We start from the raw sequence: 20,815 nt of genomic DNA, 5'->3' as shown, positions 1-20,815 counted from the left end.
GTCCGTCTTCTGCACTGGAGGAGAAAATGCAAGTGGTCGACCCAAAGACTGGCATCAGTAGATCTGAAATATCACAGCTGCAATTGCTATTTTGTAACTCCTGTGAAGATGCTGCAGCTGCATGGATGTCCTTGTTTGCTGCATATTCTCAACATCATAGGCTTCAAAGCAGCTGAGCTCTGCAACACTACAAGCATCCACCCTTGCCTTACCTCCACTGCCATTAAAAATCTTATTCATAGTATTGTAGCAGGTACAGCACAGGAGGAGGCCATCCGGCTAATCGTGCCTGTGGCGGTTCTTTGAAAGAGCTATCCAATTAGTCCCATTCCCCTGCTCTTTCTCCATGGCCCTGTTAAAATTTTCCCTTCAAGTATTCACACCATTGTCATCGCCAGCCTCCCAACTGCCAAGTCATCAACTGCGTCCTGTCCTGCTTACTAATCACTCCACCACACTGCCCTATGTTGTTCCTCAACTCCTAATGCATTAGATTTAAAAACCACAGTCTCTTCCCACCTTTCATTCTGCAGGTTTGTGTACCCTCTGATCTCCTCTGACTCTGGTCTTCCTTTGTAACTCTTCCTCTACCCCACCCCATCTTTGGTAGAATCTCAAGTTCCCTTGCCCTTATTCTCTAGAACTATTTTCCCTCTTTCTTTCCTCCTTCCAAAATTCCTCTGCCCCTCACCTCCCTTCCTGTTAAAAGCCTTTTCAAAATCTAACTTTGTTCAACCTTTCCTAAGCTTCCTGTAAAGGCTTGGCGCGTGCTTAATTTCCTCCTCTGTGAAGTGCTTTTGGACATTTTTTGTTCATGTTAAAGGTGCTATATTCCAAGTTATTATTGGCTTAATCTCTTGAAGTGTTTCTTCAGATATGACTATCTCGTATGTGTCCATATGTAAAATGTTTTTGATCCCTTCATTTGATGGTTGTGCTATGGTAGGGCAGTGTACATTTCTCAAATAGTCATATAATTTCCTATTTTGCTACTGATGGCAGCCCTAAAGTTAATGGTAAAATAAACAATGTGTCGCTATTGCTATAGGAGGTGGTGTGCACTAGCAAGTGATTCAGTGTATGCTTGCATCTCCAAAGCAGCACTGCATCTGGCAGTGCATATACTTTTACTGGCAAAGACGAATGTTCTGTTCTTGATAGTTGTGTAATTGTATCTGGTGTGTATGAGCCTTTTCCAGCCATTGGGGAAGGTAGTGCATGCTGGAGAAAAAAGTTGCTGTTATCAGGGGCAGAGTGGCCACGTGAGAAAATGGGAGATTCCCTGAGTACTCTCGTGAATGGTGCCTTTTTATGTGAGAATCCTAAAGAATCTCGCGCTCTTTGGGAGGAGCCATTCCACCCTTGGCTTTTAGCTATTTTAACCCTCTGTATGGAGGAACTTGGATGTGCTCAGTTGCTCAAATGTGATTTCCTGTTGTAGAAACTGACCCACAATATAAATGGAGCAATTTCTACAGCATCAGGAATTCTAGATGCAATTGCAGTATTCAATCCAAAAGTGGGTTTGCAATATAAACAACATCAGAAAAACATATAATCAACTTTAGTAGTTCCAGTTCTCCAGAAGATTTTGCCACACTTAATTGCAAGTTAATTCTCCGTTATGAAAAAAATGTACTGTCAAACTATTCAATTTTGACCTCTGCTGTCTGCTTGTAGAGACTTCTGCAGGAGGCACAAGAAGTTTTATAAGTTTAAATTGACATGGCTCAGCCCACATTCTTTTATTTTTTAAAAAAGTGAGAAAGATTTCATACCTGTTAACTAAGAAACAACATTTAAGTATTTAAATGATTACTTTAATGAAGTTTATATTTTATTTGCTTCATAAAGCCTCTGCCTTTCACATCACGGCCATTGTACTGTACAAGTATGTTGGATCTGGTCTTGTGTTTCACTGGATTCAAGAAAGAGAAGTTGGTAAGAGTTTACGCTTTGGTCAAAGTTCTAATGACTGAATGATTTATGGTGAACAGAAAGTATTATATTACAAGGATTTTGATAGTGAGCATTGTCATGTCGTTCGGCACATGAAATACCACTTTAGTATACTACAGAGCCACTCTATTCCCCATGGAATGTTTTTTTTATTTAAGTTGTGATCATCTAGTGTTTAGGAAGCATCAATTCTGAATCCATAAATTAGTGAAGTGTTCATGAGGAATCAATTAAATTGCAATTCTCAATAATGTTTTTCACCCACTCCAAAAATATTCCAAAACATAAGATCCCTTGAAAAAGTAGTTGAAATAGTTGAAGTTTCGATTAAATCTCTCCTGTTTCGATTGGGCCTGTAACAATGCTATCAACGGTAGATAGCAACGCATTATGAATATGTAATTGTTTTAACTATCTGTAAACCCCACTCATGGTAGAACAATGTTATCTGTGAGTTTGATTGCATAATGAAAGTTTTTTTTCATGTGCACGTTTTGCTTTTCATAGTATGCCTGGTACTTCTGGTTGTAGCAGAATAGTATCAAAGGAAATAATGTCTAGTCCAGACAAATGTTTTAAAACTTTACCACAAGCCTGCATGGAATTGTATTTGTTGCTCCAGAGAAGGTTATGGTAATAGATAATCTTTCATTTTTGAATGCTAACTGTAATTATTTTTGAGGAAAGCCAGGTGACAAGTGCATGCTGATTATTGTGGCAGCCTTTGGCTATTTGAAAAGGCTTAAACAAGAATGTCAGATGTACTACATAAATTGATAAATGTAATATGAGGGGGGGGGGGGGGGTGATAGCTATTGAAGAAAAATTAGATGTGTTTGGACCCTGTGGTAAACTAATAGGTTGACTGTAAACTTGAACAGTATTTTTGTTTTATTACAAAAGATGTGAAAATATATCTGTAGCTCCCTGTTGCCCATGCCTTTGTATTTACAAGAGTAATTCATTTGAAAATGACTGCACAATTGTCTTTTTTTACTTGCAGCTTAATCTTGTTACCCTGGCACATCATATGGGAGCAACTATTCGTAAAGAATATACTGGCAAAATAACTCATCTTGTGGCAAATTCTACCCAAAGTGACAAGTTCAGGGTATGGACAAATTTTAACAATCTGAAATGTTTAATTTGTACATTGTACAAGGAAACGGCAAGCACACCTCAAATTGTAGGATTCTTAGTTAAATTCTGGGAGTGGTTAAGAAATTGGTTAAAGATGGGGAAAACAATGAGAGCTCACTAAAAGAATTGTGTGTGTGGGTGGGGGGAGTTGGGGGGGTGGGTGGAGTGGGTAGGTAGAAAGAGCGTTGAGTGGGGTGCCCTAGGGCTGGGTGTTGAGGCATTACTGTTTGTAATTTATGTACATGATCTGGGTACAAGAACTCGATGCAAAATGGTCAAATTTGCGAATGATACCAAACTGGGAGGGGCAGTGGAATTGGAGGACGCAGCTTATCAATTATAGAATGAGTTGGACAAAATAAATATGTGGGCAAAACAATGGCAGATGAAATTGACGCAGATCATTGTGAAGTACGGCACATGGGAAGGAAAAATAAGCAACACAAATAGTCCATGATTGGTGTTGAAAAAGCTCAAGGAGACCAAGTAAACTTATTGCTGCTCTGCGTTGATTGGACATGTTGAACAACCAACAACCACTGCAATGTTGAACTTCATAGCAAAAACAGTAGAATATAAGTCAGAGGAAGTAGTGATTGAACTGTACAGTGCTCTGGCCAGACTGCACCTTGAGTACTGTGTCCAGATCTCTTTTTAAGACACATGGAACATAGGAACAGGAGTAGGCCATTCAGCCCCTCGTGCCTGCTCCGCCATTTGATAAGATCATGGCTGATCTGTGATCTAACTCCATATACCTGCCTTTGGCCCATATCCCTTAATACCTTTGGTTGCCAAAAAGCTATCGATCTCCGATTTAAATTTAGCAATTGAGCTAGTATCAATTGCCGTTTGTGGAAGAGAGTTCCAAACTTCTACCACACTTTGTGTGAAGAAATGTTTTCTAACCTCACTCCTGAAAGGTCTGGCTCTAATTTTTAGACTGTGCCCCCTACTCCTAGAATCCCCAACCAGTGGAAATAGTTTCTCTATCCACCCTATCCGTTCCCCTTAATATCTGATAAACTTCGATCAGATCACCCCTTAACCTTCTAAACTCTAGAGAATACAACCCCAATTTCTGTAATCTCTCCTCGTAACTTAACCCTTGAAGTCCGGGTATCATTCGAGTAAACCTACGCTGCTCCCTCCAAGGCCAGTATGTCCTTCCGAAGGTGCGGTGCCCAGAACTGCTCTCAGTACTCCAGGTGTGGTCTAACCAGGGTTTTGTATAGCTGCAGCATAACTTCTGCCCCCTTGTACTCGAGTCCTCTAGATATAAAGGCCAGCATTCCATTTGCCGCCTTGATTATTTTCTGCACCTGTGCATGACACTTCAATGATCTATGTACCTGAACCCCTAAGTCCCTTTGGACATCCACTGTTTTTAACTTTTTACCATTTAGAAAGTACCCTGTTCTATCCTTTTTTGATCCAAAGTCGATGACCTCACATTTGTCTACATTGAATTCCATTTGCCACAGTTTTGCCCATTCACCTAATCTATCAATATCGCTTTGTAATTTTATGTTTTCATCTACACTGCTTACAATGCCACCAATCTTTGTGTCATCGGCAAACTTAGATATGAGACTTTCTATGCCTTCATCTAAGTCGTTAATAAATATTGTGAATAATTGAGGCCCCAAGACAGATCCCTGTGGGACACCACTAGTCACATCCTGCCAATGTGAGTACCTACCCATTATCCCTATTCTCTGTCACCTTTCGCTCAGCCAACTTCCTAACCAAGTCCGTACTTTTCCCTCGATTACATGGGCTTCTCTCTTGGCTAACAGTCTCTTATGTGGGACCTTATCAAATGCCTTCTGGAAGTCCATATAAATAACATCCATTGACATTCCCCTGTCCACTACTTTAGTCACCTCTTCAAAAAATTCAATCAGGTTTGTCAAGCACGACCTACCTTTCACAAATCCATGCTGGCTCTCTCTGATTAACTGAAAATTCTCGAGGTGTTCAGTCACCCTATCCTTAATTATAGACTCCAGCATTTTCCCCACAACAGATGTTAGGCTAACTGGTCTATAATTCCCTGGTTTCCCGCTCTCCTTTCTTAAAAAGCAGAGTGACATGTGCAATTTTCCAATCCAGAGGGACAGTTCCTGAATCTAGAGAACTTTGAAAGATTATAGTTAGGGCATCTGCAATGTGCTCACCTACTTCCTTTAAAACCCTGGGATGGAAACCATCTGGTCCTGGGGATTTGTCACTCTTTAGTGCTATTATTTTCTTCATTACTGTTGCTTTACTTATGTTAATTTTATCGAGTCCCTGTCCCCGATTCAATATAAGTTTTCTTGGGATTTTCGGCATGCTATCCTCTTTTTCGACTGTAAATACTGACGCAAAATAATTGTTCAACATGTCCGCCATTTCCCCATTGTCAATGACAATATTCCCACTTTCAGTTTTTAAGGGGCCAACACTGCTCCTGACCACCCTCTTTTTCCTAATATAACTATAGAAGTTCTTCGTATTGGTTTTGATATCCCTTGTGACTTTCTTTTCATACTCTCTTTTTGTAGCTCTTACTATCTGTTTTGTGACTCTTTGTATCTTTTCCATTCGCCAGGATCTGTGCCATTTTTTGCCTTTTTGTATGCCCTTTCCTTATGTCTTATACTGTCCCTTGCCTATTTAGTTGTCCATGGCTGTTTTTTTTGGCAAGTAGAGTTCTTGCCCCTTAGGGGTATAAACCGATTCTGTATCACGTTAAATGTTTCTTTAAACATTTCCCATTGATCATCAGTCGTTTTACCCATTAACAGATTTGCCCAGTTTACTGTGGACGGTCTCTGTCTCATCCCATTGAAATCGGCCTCGCCCAAGTCTAGAATCTTAGCAGCTGATTCACTTTTCCCTTTCAAACACTACATTGAACTCGATCATGTTATGATCGCTATTGGATAGATGTTCACACACAGTTAAGCCGTTAACTAAATCTGGTTCATTACTCATTACTAAATCTAGTATGGCTTGCCCCCTTGTTGCCTCTAGGACATACTGCTATAGAAAACTATCCCGGACACACTCAAGAAATTCGCTACCTTTCTGACAGTTGCTAGTCTGCTTTAACCAATCTATATGAAGGTTAAAGTCCCCCATTAAGACCACTATGCCTTTCTTACACGCTTGTCTAATCTCCGCATTTATACAATCTAGCACTTCAGAGCTGCTGCCAGGGCTCCTATGTACAACTCCCACTACAGTCTTAGATCCTTTCCTATTTCTCAATTCAACCCATAAAGTCTCTGTTGGCTGCTTACCTCTTGTTATATCCCCCTTTATCATTGAAGTGATTTCATCTCTAATCATTAGGGCTACTCCTCCCCCTCTTCCATTTTCTCTATCTTTCCTGTAGACCTTATAACCCGGTATGTTTAGTTCCCAATCCTGACCATCCTGCAGCCATGTCTCAGTAATAGCTATCATGTCATACCCTCCAATTTGAATTTGAACTTGAACCTGTAGTTCATTTAATTTATTCATTATACTCCGTACATTTGTATATAGAACTCTTAGTTGGGCCACACTTCCTAGCCTGACCTTCAGCTTTGATGCTGGGTTAATCGCCTTACGCCTTCTAGTTTTTACTTTATCTGTAGTGTCTAAAGTACACTTTCTGCTGCTCTACGCTTTTCCCTTTCACTTGTTCTTGAACAACTGTTTGTACTATTTGTATTGTAAATTTCCCCTGGGTCTTCCCCTCTCTTGCTGCTCTCAACTTTACTCACTTCTGACTCCCCTCTCAGGTTCCCATCCCCCTGCCACTCTAGTTTAAACCTTCCCCAACAGCACTAGCAAACACCCCCACGAGGACATTGGTCCCGGTCCTGCTCGGGTGTAACCCGTCCCGCTTGTACAGGTCCCACCTTCCCCAGAACCGGTCCCAATGTCCCAGGAATCTAATTCCCTCCCTCCTACACCATCCCTGCAGCCACGCATTCATCTGGTCTATTCTCCTGTTCCTATACTCACTAGCACGTGGCACCGGTAGTAATCCTGAGATCACTACCTTTGAAGTCCTGCTTTTTAATTTATCTCCTAACTCCTTAAATTCACCTTGCAGGACTTCATCCCTTTTTTTAACCTATGTCGTTGGTACCAACATGGACCACGACTACTGGCTGTTCACCCTTCCCCCCTCCAGAATGCCCTGCAGCTGCTCCGTGACATCCTTGACCCTAGCACCAGGGAGGCAACGTACCATCCTGGAGTCATGTTTGCGGCCACAGAAACGCCTGTCTGTTTCCCCTTACAAATGAATCCCGTATCACTATAGCCCTGCCACTCTTCTTCCTCCCCTCCTGTGCAGCAGAGCCACCTGTGATGCCCCGAACTTGACTCTTGCTGCTTTCCCCTGATAAGCCATCTCCCCCGACAGTATCCAAAGCAGAATATCTGTTTGAGAGGGAGATGGCCCCAGGGGACTCCTGCTCTACCTGCCTAGTCCTTTTATTCTGCCTGGCGGTCACCCATTTCCTTTCTGCCTGCATAATCTTTACCTGCGGTGTGACCACCTCACTGAATGTGCTATCCATGATAGTCTCAGCATTGCGGATGCTCCACAGTGAATCCATCCGCAGCTCCAGCTCCGAAATACGGTTAGCCAGTAGCTGCAGCTGGACACACTTCCTGCACACATGGTCGCCAGGGACACTGGTAGTGTCCATGACTCACCTCTCGGACTCTCCTGCCTCACCTGTGACGTCGCACAGTAGTTTTCTCTTGTTGCAGGTCTACTGCTGCTTTTATTCCCCAATCTCAGTCTTTACTGCTCAGGTCCATTGCCGCTCTGCGGAAAAAGTTAGGAAAAGCAAGGCAAAGCAGCACCTCCTTCCCCCACTTCACCGAACTCTCACTTACCAAACTCTCAGCAGTTCACTCTGTGTTGGCCGCACATTCAACTGTTGGAGGCAGTGCAGAGAAGAGCCTCAAGGCAAATCCCTAGTGTCAAAGGTCTGAGTTCTCGAGTGACTCCACATAGAATGATGAAAGTTAGAACCCTGGAAACATTTAAGAAACAATTAGATGCTGCAATGGAGGGAGGGAATTGTGCTTGATGGATGAATTAAGATGGGCCAAATGGCCTTCCTGATCTGTGACTGTCTTATAAACCTAACCAACTTATGTATTGGTGTTTATGGAAAATTGACCATCTTACCTGCTTGAGATTACCAGTTGTGCACCGATATAAAATCTGTCATAAGGATAGAATGAGTATAGTATTAAAAATCAAATCTTTGAAGTGTGTTAGTAATTTCACAAATTATTTTCAAATAACCTTTTCAGTTCAGACAGAGGTTCCAAAACTGGGAGGCATGCCGAGGTTATCGGGGCCTGAGGAGGACGGCTGGCCAAGATTGGGCTACCGATGGAGCCTTGCATAGCCAGAGGAGAGGTACATTACGGGGCGATCTCAGCACAATGTAGATGTTTGAATCCTCGCTCATTTTTAGAAGTGGACATTTAACCTATCATGGTTCATGGTACCTTTGCCTCTGGGTTGTGGAGGGGAAAATTGGCCAGAACTCGAGCTTTTGATTGCTCGCCAGCTGCCCCTGTGGGAAGTGTGCTTGTATGGATATTGGATAAGGACCAGATCATTGCAGCTGTGATGATCCCCTCTCCCTCCATGCAGTTGAATAGCTTGTTGATACTGAATATGCTCCCATATGAAGAATGGCTTCTTGGATGAGGTAGTGGAGAGCAATTGGCACCTGTGGAGTTGTGACTCCAGCAGCAGCCAGTGACTTCAGGAGATCTGGTGGGATGAAAATTGACAAACAAAAAATAATGTCTGATATTAATTACAGGCTGCTGTAAGCATGGGCACACCTATCATGAGAGCAGAATGGATTTACAAGGCCTGGGAAAAAAGAAATGAAATGTGAGTGTTCAAATTTGTTACAAATAAAAATTGTTCTGCCTTCTGTTTGATTTAATGTAATGCACATGTTATGTGACCTTCTCATCTTTGAATTCTCACTGGCTGCAGAATTATAATGAAGATTTGAGGGTTGTAATTAAAAAAAAATTCCACTGGAGAATATGCATTGAGCAGTTGCAGAAACTTTAGACTTATAGAATCTTACAGCACAGAAGGAGGCCATTTGGCCTGCCTCTGCCGTCTCGTTGAAAGAGCTGTTCAATTTTCCCCAGCTTTTTCCCCATAACCCTGCAAATTAGTCGTCTTCAAGTACATGTTCAATTGCCTGTTGTAAGTTCCTATGGAATCTGCTTCCACCACCCTTTCAGGTAGTGCGTTCCAGATCTTAACAACTCTCTGTGTGAAAAAATTTCTCCAAGTTCTTTTACCAATTATTTTAAATCTATGGCCTCTGATTACTGGCCCACTTGCCAGAGGAAACAGTTTCTCCCTACTTGCTCTGTCAAAACCCTTCATAATTTTGAATACCTCTGAGGTCTCCCTTTAACTTCCAATCTCTCCACATAACTGAAATCCCTCATCCCTGGTATCATTCTGGTAAATCTCCTCTGTACCCTCTCCAAGGCCTTGATATCCTTCCTAAAGTGTGGTGCCCAGAAATGTGCACAGTACTCCAGCTGAGGCCTACCCAGTGATTTGTGAAGGTTTAGCATGACTTGTTTTTGTATTCAATGCTACTATTTTCAAAGCCAAGTATCCCATACACTTTCTTAACTGCCTTATTAACTTGCCCTGCCACCTTCAAAGGTTTGTGAACCTGAACTCCCAGGTCCCTCTGCTCTTGCACCCCTCTCAAAATAGTACCATTTAGATTGTACTGCCTCTCCATGTAGTTCCTCCCAAAGTGCATTTCTTCATACTTATCCACATTAAATTACATCTGCCATGTGTCTGCCCATTTCACCACTCCTTCTGAAGTCTGCTGCTATCCTCCTCAATATTTACGACGTCGTCAAGTTTTGCATCATCTGCAAATTTTGAAATTGTACTCCTTATACCCAAGTCCAGGTCATTTATATATTAACGGTTATGATATAGTTGCGATTACGGAGACATGGCTGCAGGGTGACCATGGATGGGAACTGAACATCCAGGGGTATTCAATATTTAGGAAGGACAGGCAAAAAGGGAAAGGAGGTGGGGTAGCGCTGTTAGTAAAGGAGGAAATCAATGCAATAGTGAGGAAGGATATTGGCTTGGAAAATCACGATGTGGAGCTAAGAAACACTAAGGGGCAGAAAACGTTGTTGGGGGTTGTCTATAGACTGCCCCCCCCCCCCCCAAAACAATAGTGGAGATGTAGGGGAGGGCATTAAACAGGAAATCAGAGACGCATGCAGGAAGGATACAACTATAATCGTGTATGACTTTAGTCTACATATAGATTGGTGAGACCAAATTAGCAATAATACTGTGGGGGCGGAATTCCTGGTGTGTGTACGTGATGGTTTTCAAGACCAATACGTTGAGGAACCAACAAGAGAACAGGCGATCCTAGACTGGGTATTGTGCAATGAGAAAGGATTAATTAACAATCTTGTTGTGCAGGGTCTCTTAGGGAAGAGCCACCATAACATGATTAGAATTCCTCATTAAGATGGAGAGTGAAGTAGTTGAATCCGAAACTAGGGTCCTGAATCTAGATAAAGGAAATTACGAAAGTATGAGGTGCGAGTTGGCGATGATAGATTGGGGAACTTTACTGAAAGGGATGACGGTGGATAAGCAATGGCTAATATTTAAAGAACGTGTGCAGGAATTACAACAACATTCCTGTCTGGTGCAAAAATAATATAGGAAAGATGGCTCAACCGTGGCTTACAAAAGAAAGTAGTGATAGTATTGGATCCAAAGAGGAGACATAAAATTGCCAGAAAAAGCAGCAAGCCTGAGGATTGGGAGCAGTTTAGAATTCAGCGAAGGAGGACAAAGAGATTAAGAGGGGAAAAATAGAGAATGAGAGTAAACTAGCAGGGAACATAAACAGTGACTGTAAAAGCTTCTATAAATATGTGAAGAGAAAAAGATTAGTGAAGTCAAATGTAGGTCCCTTACAGTCAGAAATGGGGGAAATTATAATGGGGAACAAATAAATGGCAGAACAATTAAACACATACTTTGGTTCTGTCTTCACAAAGGAGGACACAAATAACCTGCCAGGAATGTTAGGGAACCAAGGGGGGGTCTAGTGAGAGGGAGGAACTGAAGGAAACCAGTATGAGTTTTTAAAAAAAAATAGTGCTAGGGAAATTAATGGGGCTAAAGGCTGACAAATCCCCAGGTCCTGATAATCTACATTCCAGAGTACTGAAGGAAGTGGCCCTGGAAATAATGGATGCATTGGTGATCATCTTCCAAAATTCTATAGACTCTGGAACAGTTCCTACAGATTGGAGGGTGGCAAATGTAACCCCACTATTTAAAAAAAGGAGGGAGAGAAAAAACAGGGAATCACAGACCAGTTAGCCTAACATCAGTAGTGGGATGTGATTACAAAACACTTGGAAGGCATTAACTGGATTGGACAAAGTCAGCATGGGTTTATGAAAGGGAAATCATGCTTAACAAATCTACTGGAGTTTTTTGAGGCGTTAACTAGTAGAATAGATAAGGGAGAACCAGTGGATGTGGTGCACTTGGATTTTCAGACTGCTTTTGATAAGGTCCCACATGAGGTTAGTGTGCAAAATTAAAGTACATGGGATTGGGGGGAATATACTGGCATGGATTGAGAATTGGTTGACAGACAAGAAACAGAGTAGGAATAAACGTGTCTTTTTCCAGGTGGTGGGCATTTTCTAGTTGGGGTACTGCAGGGTTCAGTGCTTGAGCCCCAGCTATTCACAATATATATCAATGATTTGGATAAGGGAACTAAATGTATCATTTCCAAGTTTGCAGACGACACCAAGCTGGTCGGAATGTGAGCTGTGAGGAGGATGCAAAGAGGCTCCAATGTGATTTAGACAAGTTGGGTGAGTGGGCAAGAATGTGGCAGATGCAGTATAATGTGGATAAATGTGAGGTTATCCACTTTGGTTGTAAAAACAGAAAGGCAGATTATTATCTGAATGGTGATAGATTGGGAAAAGGGGAGGTGCAACGAGACCTGGGTGTCCTTGTACACCAGTCGCTGAAAGCGAGCATTCAGGTGCAGCAAGCAGTTGGGAAGGCGAATGGTGTGTTGGCCTTCATTGCAAGAGGATTTGAGTACAGGAGCAGGGTGTCTAATTGCAGTTATACAGGGCCTTGGTGAGACCACATCTGGAATATTGTGTGCAGTTTTGGTCTCCTTATCTGAGGAAGGATGTCCTTGCTGTGGAGGGAGTGCAAGGAAGGTTTACCAGACTGATTCCTGGGATGGCAGGACTGATGTATGAGGAGAGATTAGGTTGACTAGGCCTATATTCACTAGAGTTTAGAAGAATGAGAGGTGATCTCATCGAAACATATACAATTCTAACAGAACTAGACAGACTAGATGCAGGGAGGATGTTTCCGATGGCTGGGGAGTCCAGAACCAGGGGTCACAGTCTCAGAATAGGGGTATGCCATTTAGAACCGAGATGAGGAGAAATTTCTTCACTCGAGGGTGGTGAACCTGTGGAATTCTCTACCACAGAAGGCAGTGGAGGCCAAGTCATTAGATGTATTCCAGAAGGAGATAGATATATTTCTTGATGCTAAAGGGATCAAGGGATATGGGGAAAAAGCGGGAACAGGATACTGAGTTAGACTATCAGTCATGATCATTTTGACCTGAAGGGCCAAATGGCCTTCTCTTGTTTCTATAACAAGAAAAGCAAAGGTCCGAATACTGATCCCTGGGGGACCCCACTGCATACTTCTCTCCAGTCAGAAAAACATCTGTTCTCTGCCTCCTATCCCTTAGCTAATTATGTACCTAAGTTACCACTGTCCCTTTAATCCCATATGCTTCTTTTGCAATCCCATTTGCAATCCTCCAGTCCTATGGCACCACTCCCTTACCAAGGAGGATTAGAAGATTGTGGCCAGACCCTCCACAATTACCACCCTTACTTCCCTCAGCAACTTAGGATGCATCCCATCTAGACAGGGTGACTTTTGTACTTTTGAGTACTGTCAGCCCTTTAAGTAGCTCCTCTTTATCTATTTTTATCCTATCTAATTTCTCCATTACCTCCTTTGTTATGATATTGGCAGCATCCTCTTTAGTGAAGACAGATGCAAAATACTCATGGAGGCAGGGGGCATGGCTGAGGTACTAAATAAGAAGATCTCCTTTTTGGTCCCTAATTGGCCCCACCCTTCCTTGAACTACCCTTTTACTATTTGTTTTTTTAAAAAAACTTTTGGATTCCCTTTTATGGTACCTGCTAATCTATTCTTATACGCTCTCTTTGCCCCTCATATTTGCTTTCTCAGTTCTCCCCTGTACTTTTTGTATTCAGCTTGGTTCTCTACTAGATTATGAACCTGACATTTATCATAAGCTTCCTTTTTCTATTTCATTTTAATCTCTATCTTTAGTGAATCAAAGGATACCCTTCCTTTTCCCTTTGTGGGAATGTGTCTACTCTGTACCCGAACTATCTCCTTTTTTGAATGCCTCCCATTGCTCAATTACTGTTTTACCTGCCAATCTTTGATTCCAATCCACCTGGGCCAGATCACTTTTCAACTCACTGAAATTAGCCCTCCTCCAGTTGAGTATTTTCACATTTCATTTTTCCTTGTCCTTTTCCATAACTACTCCAAACCTAATATTGTGATCACTGTTTCCCAAATGCTCTCCCACTGAAACATTCTCCACTTGCCCTACTTCATTGTCTAGAACTAGATCCATCACTGGTTCCTTCCTTGTTGGGCTGGAAACATACGGATCAAGAAAGTTCTCTTATACACTTTTCAGGAATTCCTCCCCCTCTTTGCCCTTTATATTGTTATTTTCCCAGTCTGTATTAGGATAATTTAAGCCCCCCATTATCACTACTCACGTTCTAGTGTAATAGGGGTGTTTGTCAAGTCAACTTTTACATTCTGGTGCCATAGTGGGTACTCTCTTGAGAAGGAGTGGAAACCCAAACCATCTTGAGCTCTTACTGATAGTGGTATTTCAAAGTAATCCTAATTTCAAAGTAATTCTGATGCCAGATTTGTTATCTGCAGTTTTTTCCTCTTCCAGAAAAATAGAACAATTTTGGTTACTTAATTATGGGATCTCTGTCATGAATCATACAACATATTTTTATTTTAAAACTGAAAACCGCTACTTTTTGATGTTTAACCATGGGAAAACTCTAGATATTGGCAATTGAGTAGATTCGTACATATTCTATTTAAATCGATAATGATTGATGTCAGATCAATTGTTGACAGTTTAGTGAAGATTGAAGTGAAACCAAGTATGCAGTCCTTAATGTTCAGAATTTCCAATACTAAGATCATTGGTACAGGATTAACAGTTAGTTTTCTTCTGTAGTGATTTCCATGTTGCTGATGAAGTGTTTCGAAATGAATTCAAAGTGCCTCCATTTCAAGACTGTGTGTTAACTTTTCTGGGATTCTCTGATGAAGAACTGAGAAGTATGGAAGAAATGACAGAAATGCAAGGTCTGTAGTGAACATATAGGAAAACAAGTAATTCGCCTACTGTTAAAACTTTAACAACATAAGAAATATAAGCAGGAGTAGGCCATACAGCCTTTTGAGCCTGATCGACCATTCAACAAGATCGTAGCTGATCTTTGACCTCAACTCCGTTTTCGTGCCTGGTCACCGTTTCCTTTGATTTCCCTGGAGTCCAAAAATCTATTGCGCTCAGCCTTAAATATACTCAATGACTGAGCATCCACAGCCTGCTGGGGTAGAGAATTCTAGAGATTCACAATCCTTTGAGTGAAGAAATTTCTCCTTATCTCAGTCCTAAATGTCAACCCCTTATCCTGAGACTATGCCCCCTAGTTCTAGACTCTCCAGCCAGGGGAAACAGCCTCTCAGCAACTACCCTGTCAAGCCCTCTCAGAATTTTATATGTTTCAATGAGATCACCTCTCATTCCTCTAAACTCCAGAGAATATAGGCCCATTCTACTCAATCTCTCCTCATAGGACAACCCTCTCATCCCAGGAATCAATCCAGTGAGCCTTTGTTGCACCACCTCGAAGTATATCCTTCCTTAGATAAGGAGACCAAAACTGTACACAGCAGTCCAGGTGTGATCTCACCAAAGACCTGTATAATTGCAGCAAGACTTCCTTACTCTTATACTCCAACCCCCTTGCAATAAAGGCCAACATACCATTTGCCTCCCTAATTGCTTGCTGTACCTGCATGTTAACTTTCTGTGTTTCGTGTACAAGGGCACCTAAATATCTGAATAGCAACATTTAATTTTTCACCATTTTAAAAACATTCTGTTTTTCTATTCTTCCTACCAAAGTGAATAACCTCACATTTCCCTACATTATACTCCATCTGCCACCTTCTTGTCCACTCACTTAACCTGTCTATATCCTTTTGCAGACTCTGTGTCCTCCTCAATGCTTACTTTCCCACCTAGCTTTGTATCGTCAGCAAACTTGGATACATTGCACACAGCCCCTTCATCTAATTCATTAATATGGATTGTAAATAGCTGAGGGCCAAGCACTGATCCTTGCGGCAGCCCGCCAACCTGAAAATTAACTATTTATTCCAACTGTTTTCTGTCCGTTAACCATTCTTCTATCTATGCTAATATATTACCCCAAACCCCATGAGCCCTTCTCTTGTGTAACAATCTTTTGTGTGGCAACTTATTGAATGCCATTTGGAAATCCAAATATACGACATCCACTGGTTCCCCTTTATCTACCCTACTAGTTAAATCCTCAAACAAAAACTCCAGTAGATTTGTCAAACACAATTTCCCTTTCATAAAACCATGTTGACTCTGGCTAATCATATTATGATTTTCTAAGTGCCCCATTACTACTTCCTTAATAATGGATTCCAACGTTTCCTGCCTAATGATGTCAGGCTAACTGGCCTGTCGTTCCCTGTTTTCTCTCTCCCTCCTGTCTTGAATAGCGGTGTTACATTTTTTTTATTCATTCATGCAATGTGGGCGTTGCTGGCAAGGCCAGCATTTATTGCCCATCCCTAATTGCCCTTGAGAAGGTGGTGGTGAGCTGCCGCCTTGAAGCGCTGCAGTCCGTGTGGTGAAGGTTAGGCAGGGAGTTCCAGAATTTTGACCCAGCGACGATGAAGGAACGGCAATATATTTCCAAGTCGGGATGCTGTGTGACTTGGAGGGGAACGTACAAGTGGTGGTGTTCCCATGTGCCTGCTGCCCTTGTCCTTCTGGGTGGTAGAGGTCGTGGGTTTGGGAGATGCTGTCGAAGAAGCCTTGGCGAATTGCTGTAGTGCATCCTGTGGGTGGTACACACTGCGGCTGTTGTGCGCCGGTGGTGGATGGGGTGCCAATCAAGCGTGCTGCTTTGTCCTAGATGATGTCGAGCTTCTTGAGTGTTGTTGGAGCTGCACTCATCCAAGCAAGTGGAGAGTATTCCATCACACTCCTGACTTGTGCCTTGAAGATGGTGGAAAGGCTCTGGGGAGTCAGGAGGTGAGTCACTCGCTGCAGAATACCCAGCCTCTGACCTGCTCTTGAAGCCACAGTATTTATGTGGCTGGTCCAGTTAAGTTTCTGGTCAGTGGTGACCCCCAGGATGTTGATGGTGGGGGATTCGGCGATGGTAATGCCGTTGAATGTCAAGGGGAAGTGGTTAGGTTCTCTCTTGTTGGAGATGGTCATTGCCTGGCGCGAATGTTACTTGCCACTTATGAGCCCAAGTCTGGATGCTGTCCAGGTCTTGCTGCATGCGGGCACGGAATGCTTCATTATTTGAGGGGTTGCAAATGGAACTGAACAATGTGCAGTCATCAGCGAACATCCCCATTTCTGACCTTATGATTGAGGGAAGGTTATTGATGAAGCAGCTGATGATGGTTGGGCCTAGGACACTGCCCTGAAGAACTCCTGCAGCAATGTCCTGGGGCTGAGATGATTGGCCTCGAACAACCACTTCCAATTTTCCTTTGTGTTAGGTATGACTCCAGCCACTGGAGAGTTTTCCCCCTAATTCCCATTGACTTCAATTTTATTAGGGCTCCTTGGTGCCACACTCTGTCAAATGCTACTTTGATGTCAAGGGCAGTTACTCTCACCTCCCGTCTGGAATTCAGCTCTTTTGTCCATGTTTGGACCAAGGCTGTAATGAGGTCTGGATCCGAGTGGTCCTGGTGGAACCCAAACTGAGCATCGGTGAGCAGGTTATTGGTGAGTAAGTGCCGCTTGATAGCACTGTTGACAACACCTTCCATCACTTTGCTGATGATTGAGAGTAGATTGATGGGGTGGTAATTGGCCTGATTAGATTTGTCCTGCTTTTTGTGGACAGGACATACTTGGGCAATTTTCCACATTGTCGGGTAGCTGCCAGTGTTCTATCTGTACTGGAACATTTTGGCTAGAGGCGCAGCTAATTCTGGAGCACAAGCCTTCAGCACTACAGCAGGGATGTTGTCGGAGCCTATAGCCTTTGTTGTATCCAGTGCAATCAGTCGTTTCTTGATATCATATGGAGTAAATCGAATTGGCTGAAGACTGGCTTCTGCGATGATGGGGATATCGGGAGGAGGCCGAGATGGATCATCCACTCGGCACTTCTGGCTGAAGATGGTTGCAAACGCTTCAGCCTTGTCTTTTGCACTCACATGCTGGACTCTGCCATCATTGAGGATGGGGATGTTTGCAGTGCCTCCTCCTCCCCTTAGTTGTTTAATTGTCCACCACCATTCACAACTGGATGTGGCAGGACTGCATAGTTTTGATCTGATCCGTTGGTTGTGGAATCACTTAGCTGTGTCTATAGCATGTTGCTTCTGCTGTTTAGCATGCATGTATTCCTGTGTTGTAGTTTCACCAGGTTGGCACCTCATTTTTAGGTCTGCCTGGTGCTGCTCCTGGCATGCTCTTCTACACCCCTCATTGAACCAGGGTTGATCCCCTGGCTTGTTGGTAATGGTAGAGTGAGGAATATGATGGGCCATGAGGTTGCAGATTGTGCTGGAATATAAATCTGCTGCTGCTGATGGCCCAGAGCGCCTCATGGATGCCCAGTTTTGAGCTGCTGGATCTGTTCTGAATCTATCCCATTTAGCACGGTGGTAGTGCCACACAACATGTTGGATGGTGTCCTCAGTGCGAAGACGGGACTTCGTCTCCATGAGGACTGTGCAGTGATCACTCCTACCAATACTGTCATGGACAGATGCATCTGTGACCGGTGGATTGGTGAGGACGAGGTCAAGTAAGTTTTTCCCTCGTGTTGGTTCACTTACCATCTGCCGCAGGCCCAGTCTGGCAGCTATGTCTTTCAGGACTTGGCCAGCTCGGTCAGTCGTGGTCCTACCGAGCCACTCTTGGTGATGGACATTGCAGTCCCCCATCCAGAGTACATTCTGTGCCCTTGCTACCCTCAGTGCTTCCTCCAAGTGGTGGTCAACATGGAGGAGGACTGATTCATCAGCTGAGGGAGGGCAGTATGTGGTAATCAGCAGGAGGTTTCCTTGCCCACGTTTGACCTGATGCCATGAGATTTCATGGGGTCCAGAGTCAATGTTGAGGACCCCCAGGGCCACTCTCTCCTGACTGTATATCACTCTTCCACCACCTCTGGTGGGTCTGTCCTGCCAGTGGGACAGGACATACCCAGGGATGGTGATGGAAGAGTCTGAGTCGTTGGCTGAAAGGTATGATTCTGTGAGTGGCTGTGTCAGGCTGTTACTTGACTCGTCTGTGGGACAGCTCTCCCAATTTTAGCACAAGTCCCCAGATGTTAGTGAGGAGGACTTTGCAGGGTTGACTGGGCTGCACCCTGCAACCATTTGCTGCCTTCCAATCCACTGGGAACATTCTAGAATCTAGGGAATTTTGTAAGATGACAATCAATGCATCCAATATCTCTGCGGTCGCCTCTTTTAAAACCTTTGGATGTAGGCCCATCAGGCCCAGGGGATTTGTCAGCCTTTAGTCCCATTAATTTCTCCAGTATTTTTTCTCTACTAATAATTACTTTAAGTTCCTCACTTTGTTAGACCCACGGTTCCCCACTATTTCTGGAATGTTTTGTGTCCTCTACTGTGAATACAGATATAAAATATTTGTTTAACTTCTCTGCCATTGCCTTCTCTCTCTCTTTCCCCCCCCCCCCCCCCCCCCATTATAATTTTTCCTGTCTCTGCCTCTAAGGTACCCACGTCTACTTTGGCTAATCACTTCCTTTTTACATACTTGTAGAAGATCTTACCATCTGTTTTTATATTTCTTGCTTGTTTACTGTCATTCTATTTTCTCCCTCTATCAATTTTTTTGGTCATCCTTTGCAGGTTTCTAAAACTCTCCCAATCCTCAGGCTTACTACACTTGGCAACGTTATAAGCCTCTTCTTTTAATCTAATACTATCCTTAACTTCTTTAGTTAGCCTTGGATGGATCACTCTTCCTGTGGAGTTTTTATTCCTCAATGGAATGTATATTTGTTGAGAATTATGAAATATTTCTTTAAATGTTTGCCGTTGCTTATCCACTGTCATATCTTTTAATCTAATTTCCTAATCAACTTTAGCCAACTCGCCCCTCATACCTATGTAATTGGCTTTGTTTAAATTTAAGACTCTAGTTTGTCTTAAGTGTGTCACTCTTGAACTCAATATGAAATTCATCATATTATGATCACTCTTCCCCAGAGAATCCCTTACTATGAGATTACTAATTAACTCTGTCTCATTACACAAGACAAGATCTAAAATAGCCTGTTCCCTGGCTGGTTACACAACGTATTATTCTAGGAAACTGTCTCAAATGCATTCTATGAACTTGTCCTCCAAACTACTTTTTGCCAATTTGATTTGCCCAGTCTATGAAGATTAAAGTACCCCACGATTATTGCATTACCTTTGTTACAAGTTCCTCTTATTTCTTCTTCAATACTCTGTCCAACCATATAACTACTGTCATGGAACCTATTAAAATACTCCCACCAGTGTTTTCTGCCCTTTGCCGTTTTTTATCTCCACCCATACTGATTCTGCTTCCTGATGTTCTGAGCCAAGATCCTTTCTGACTGCTATCTTTATCTCATCCATTATTAACAGGGCTACCCCATTCCTTTTCCATTTTGTCTGTCTCTTTGAAAAGTCAAGTACCCTGGAATATTTAGTTCCCAATCCTGGTCACCTTACAACCACATCTCAGTAATGGCTACAAGATCAAACCCATTTATCTCTGTGCCATTAATTCATCTATCTTGTTAAGAATGCCACGTGCATTCAGATAAAGCTGTAGTGACTTTTTTTTACTATTTTTCCCTTATTTGACCTTGTTCAATGATGCACTATTACTGTTGATCTCTCTGTCCCTTCCTGACAGTCTTTATGTCTTTACCCAAATCGCTACACTGCTCTATGGCCTTGACCTTTCTCTTTTAGATTTATAAATTTACTCTGAATTTTTCAGGGTGTCTAGTGGGCCCCAGCTATTCACAATATATATCAATTATTTGGATGAGGGAACCAAATGTAATATTTCCAAGTTTGCTGACGACACAAAACTAGGTGGGATTGTGAGTTCTGAGGAGGATGCCAAAAGGCTTCAAGGCGATTTAGACAAGTTGAGTGAATGGGCAAATACATGGCAGATGCAGTGTAACGTAG

The 20,815-nt window shown here is 42.7% G+C and overlaps 1 protein-coding gene across 2 annotated transcripts in view; it reads left to right on the top strand.

The window, feature by feature from the left end:
• The window catches only part of ect2 (epithelial cell transforming 2), a 68,308-nt gene that overhangs the window by 9,175 nt on the left and 38,318 nt on the right, over positions 1-20,815 (top strand). For both annotated transcript variants that reach the window (XM_067995337.1, XM_067995336.1), the window contains exons 4-7: positions 1,855-1,941; positions 2,963-3,070; positions 8,940-9,013; positions 14,538-14,668. In XM_067995337.1, coding sequence (XP_067851438.1) covers positions 1,855-1,941; positions 2,963-3,070; positions 8,940-9,013; positions 14,538-14,668 — 400 coding nt within the window. The remainder of the gene's footprint in view (positions 1-1,854; positions 1,942-2,962; positions 3,071-8,939; positions 9,014-14,537; positions 14,669-20,815) is intronic.

This window comes from Heptranchias perlo, chromosome 13 (genome assembly GCF_035084215.1).
Source record: "Heptranchias perlo isolate sHepPer1 chromosome 13, sHepPer1.hap1, whole genome shotgun sequence".
Classification (NCBI taxonomy): domain Eukaryota; kingdom Metazoa; phylum Chordata; class Chondrichthyes; order Hexanchiformes; family Hexanchidae; genus Heptranchias; species Heptranchias perlo.
Note: the sequence above shows the minus strand (reverse complement) of the source record. Positions and strands in the feature narration are given on the sequence as shown.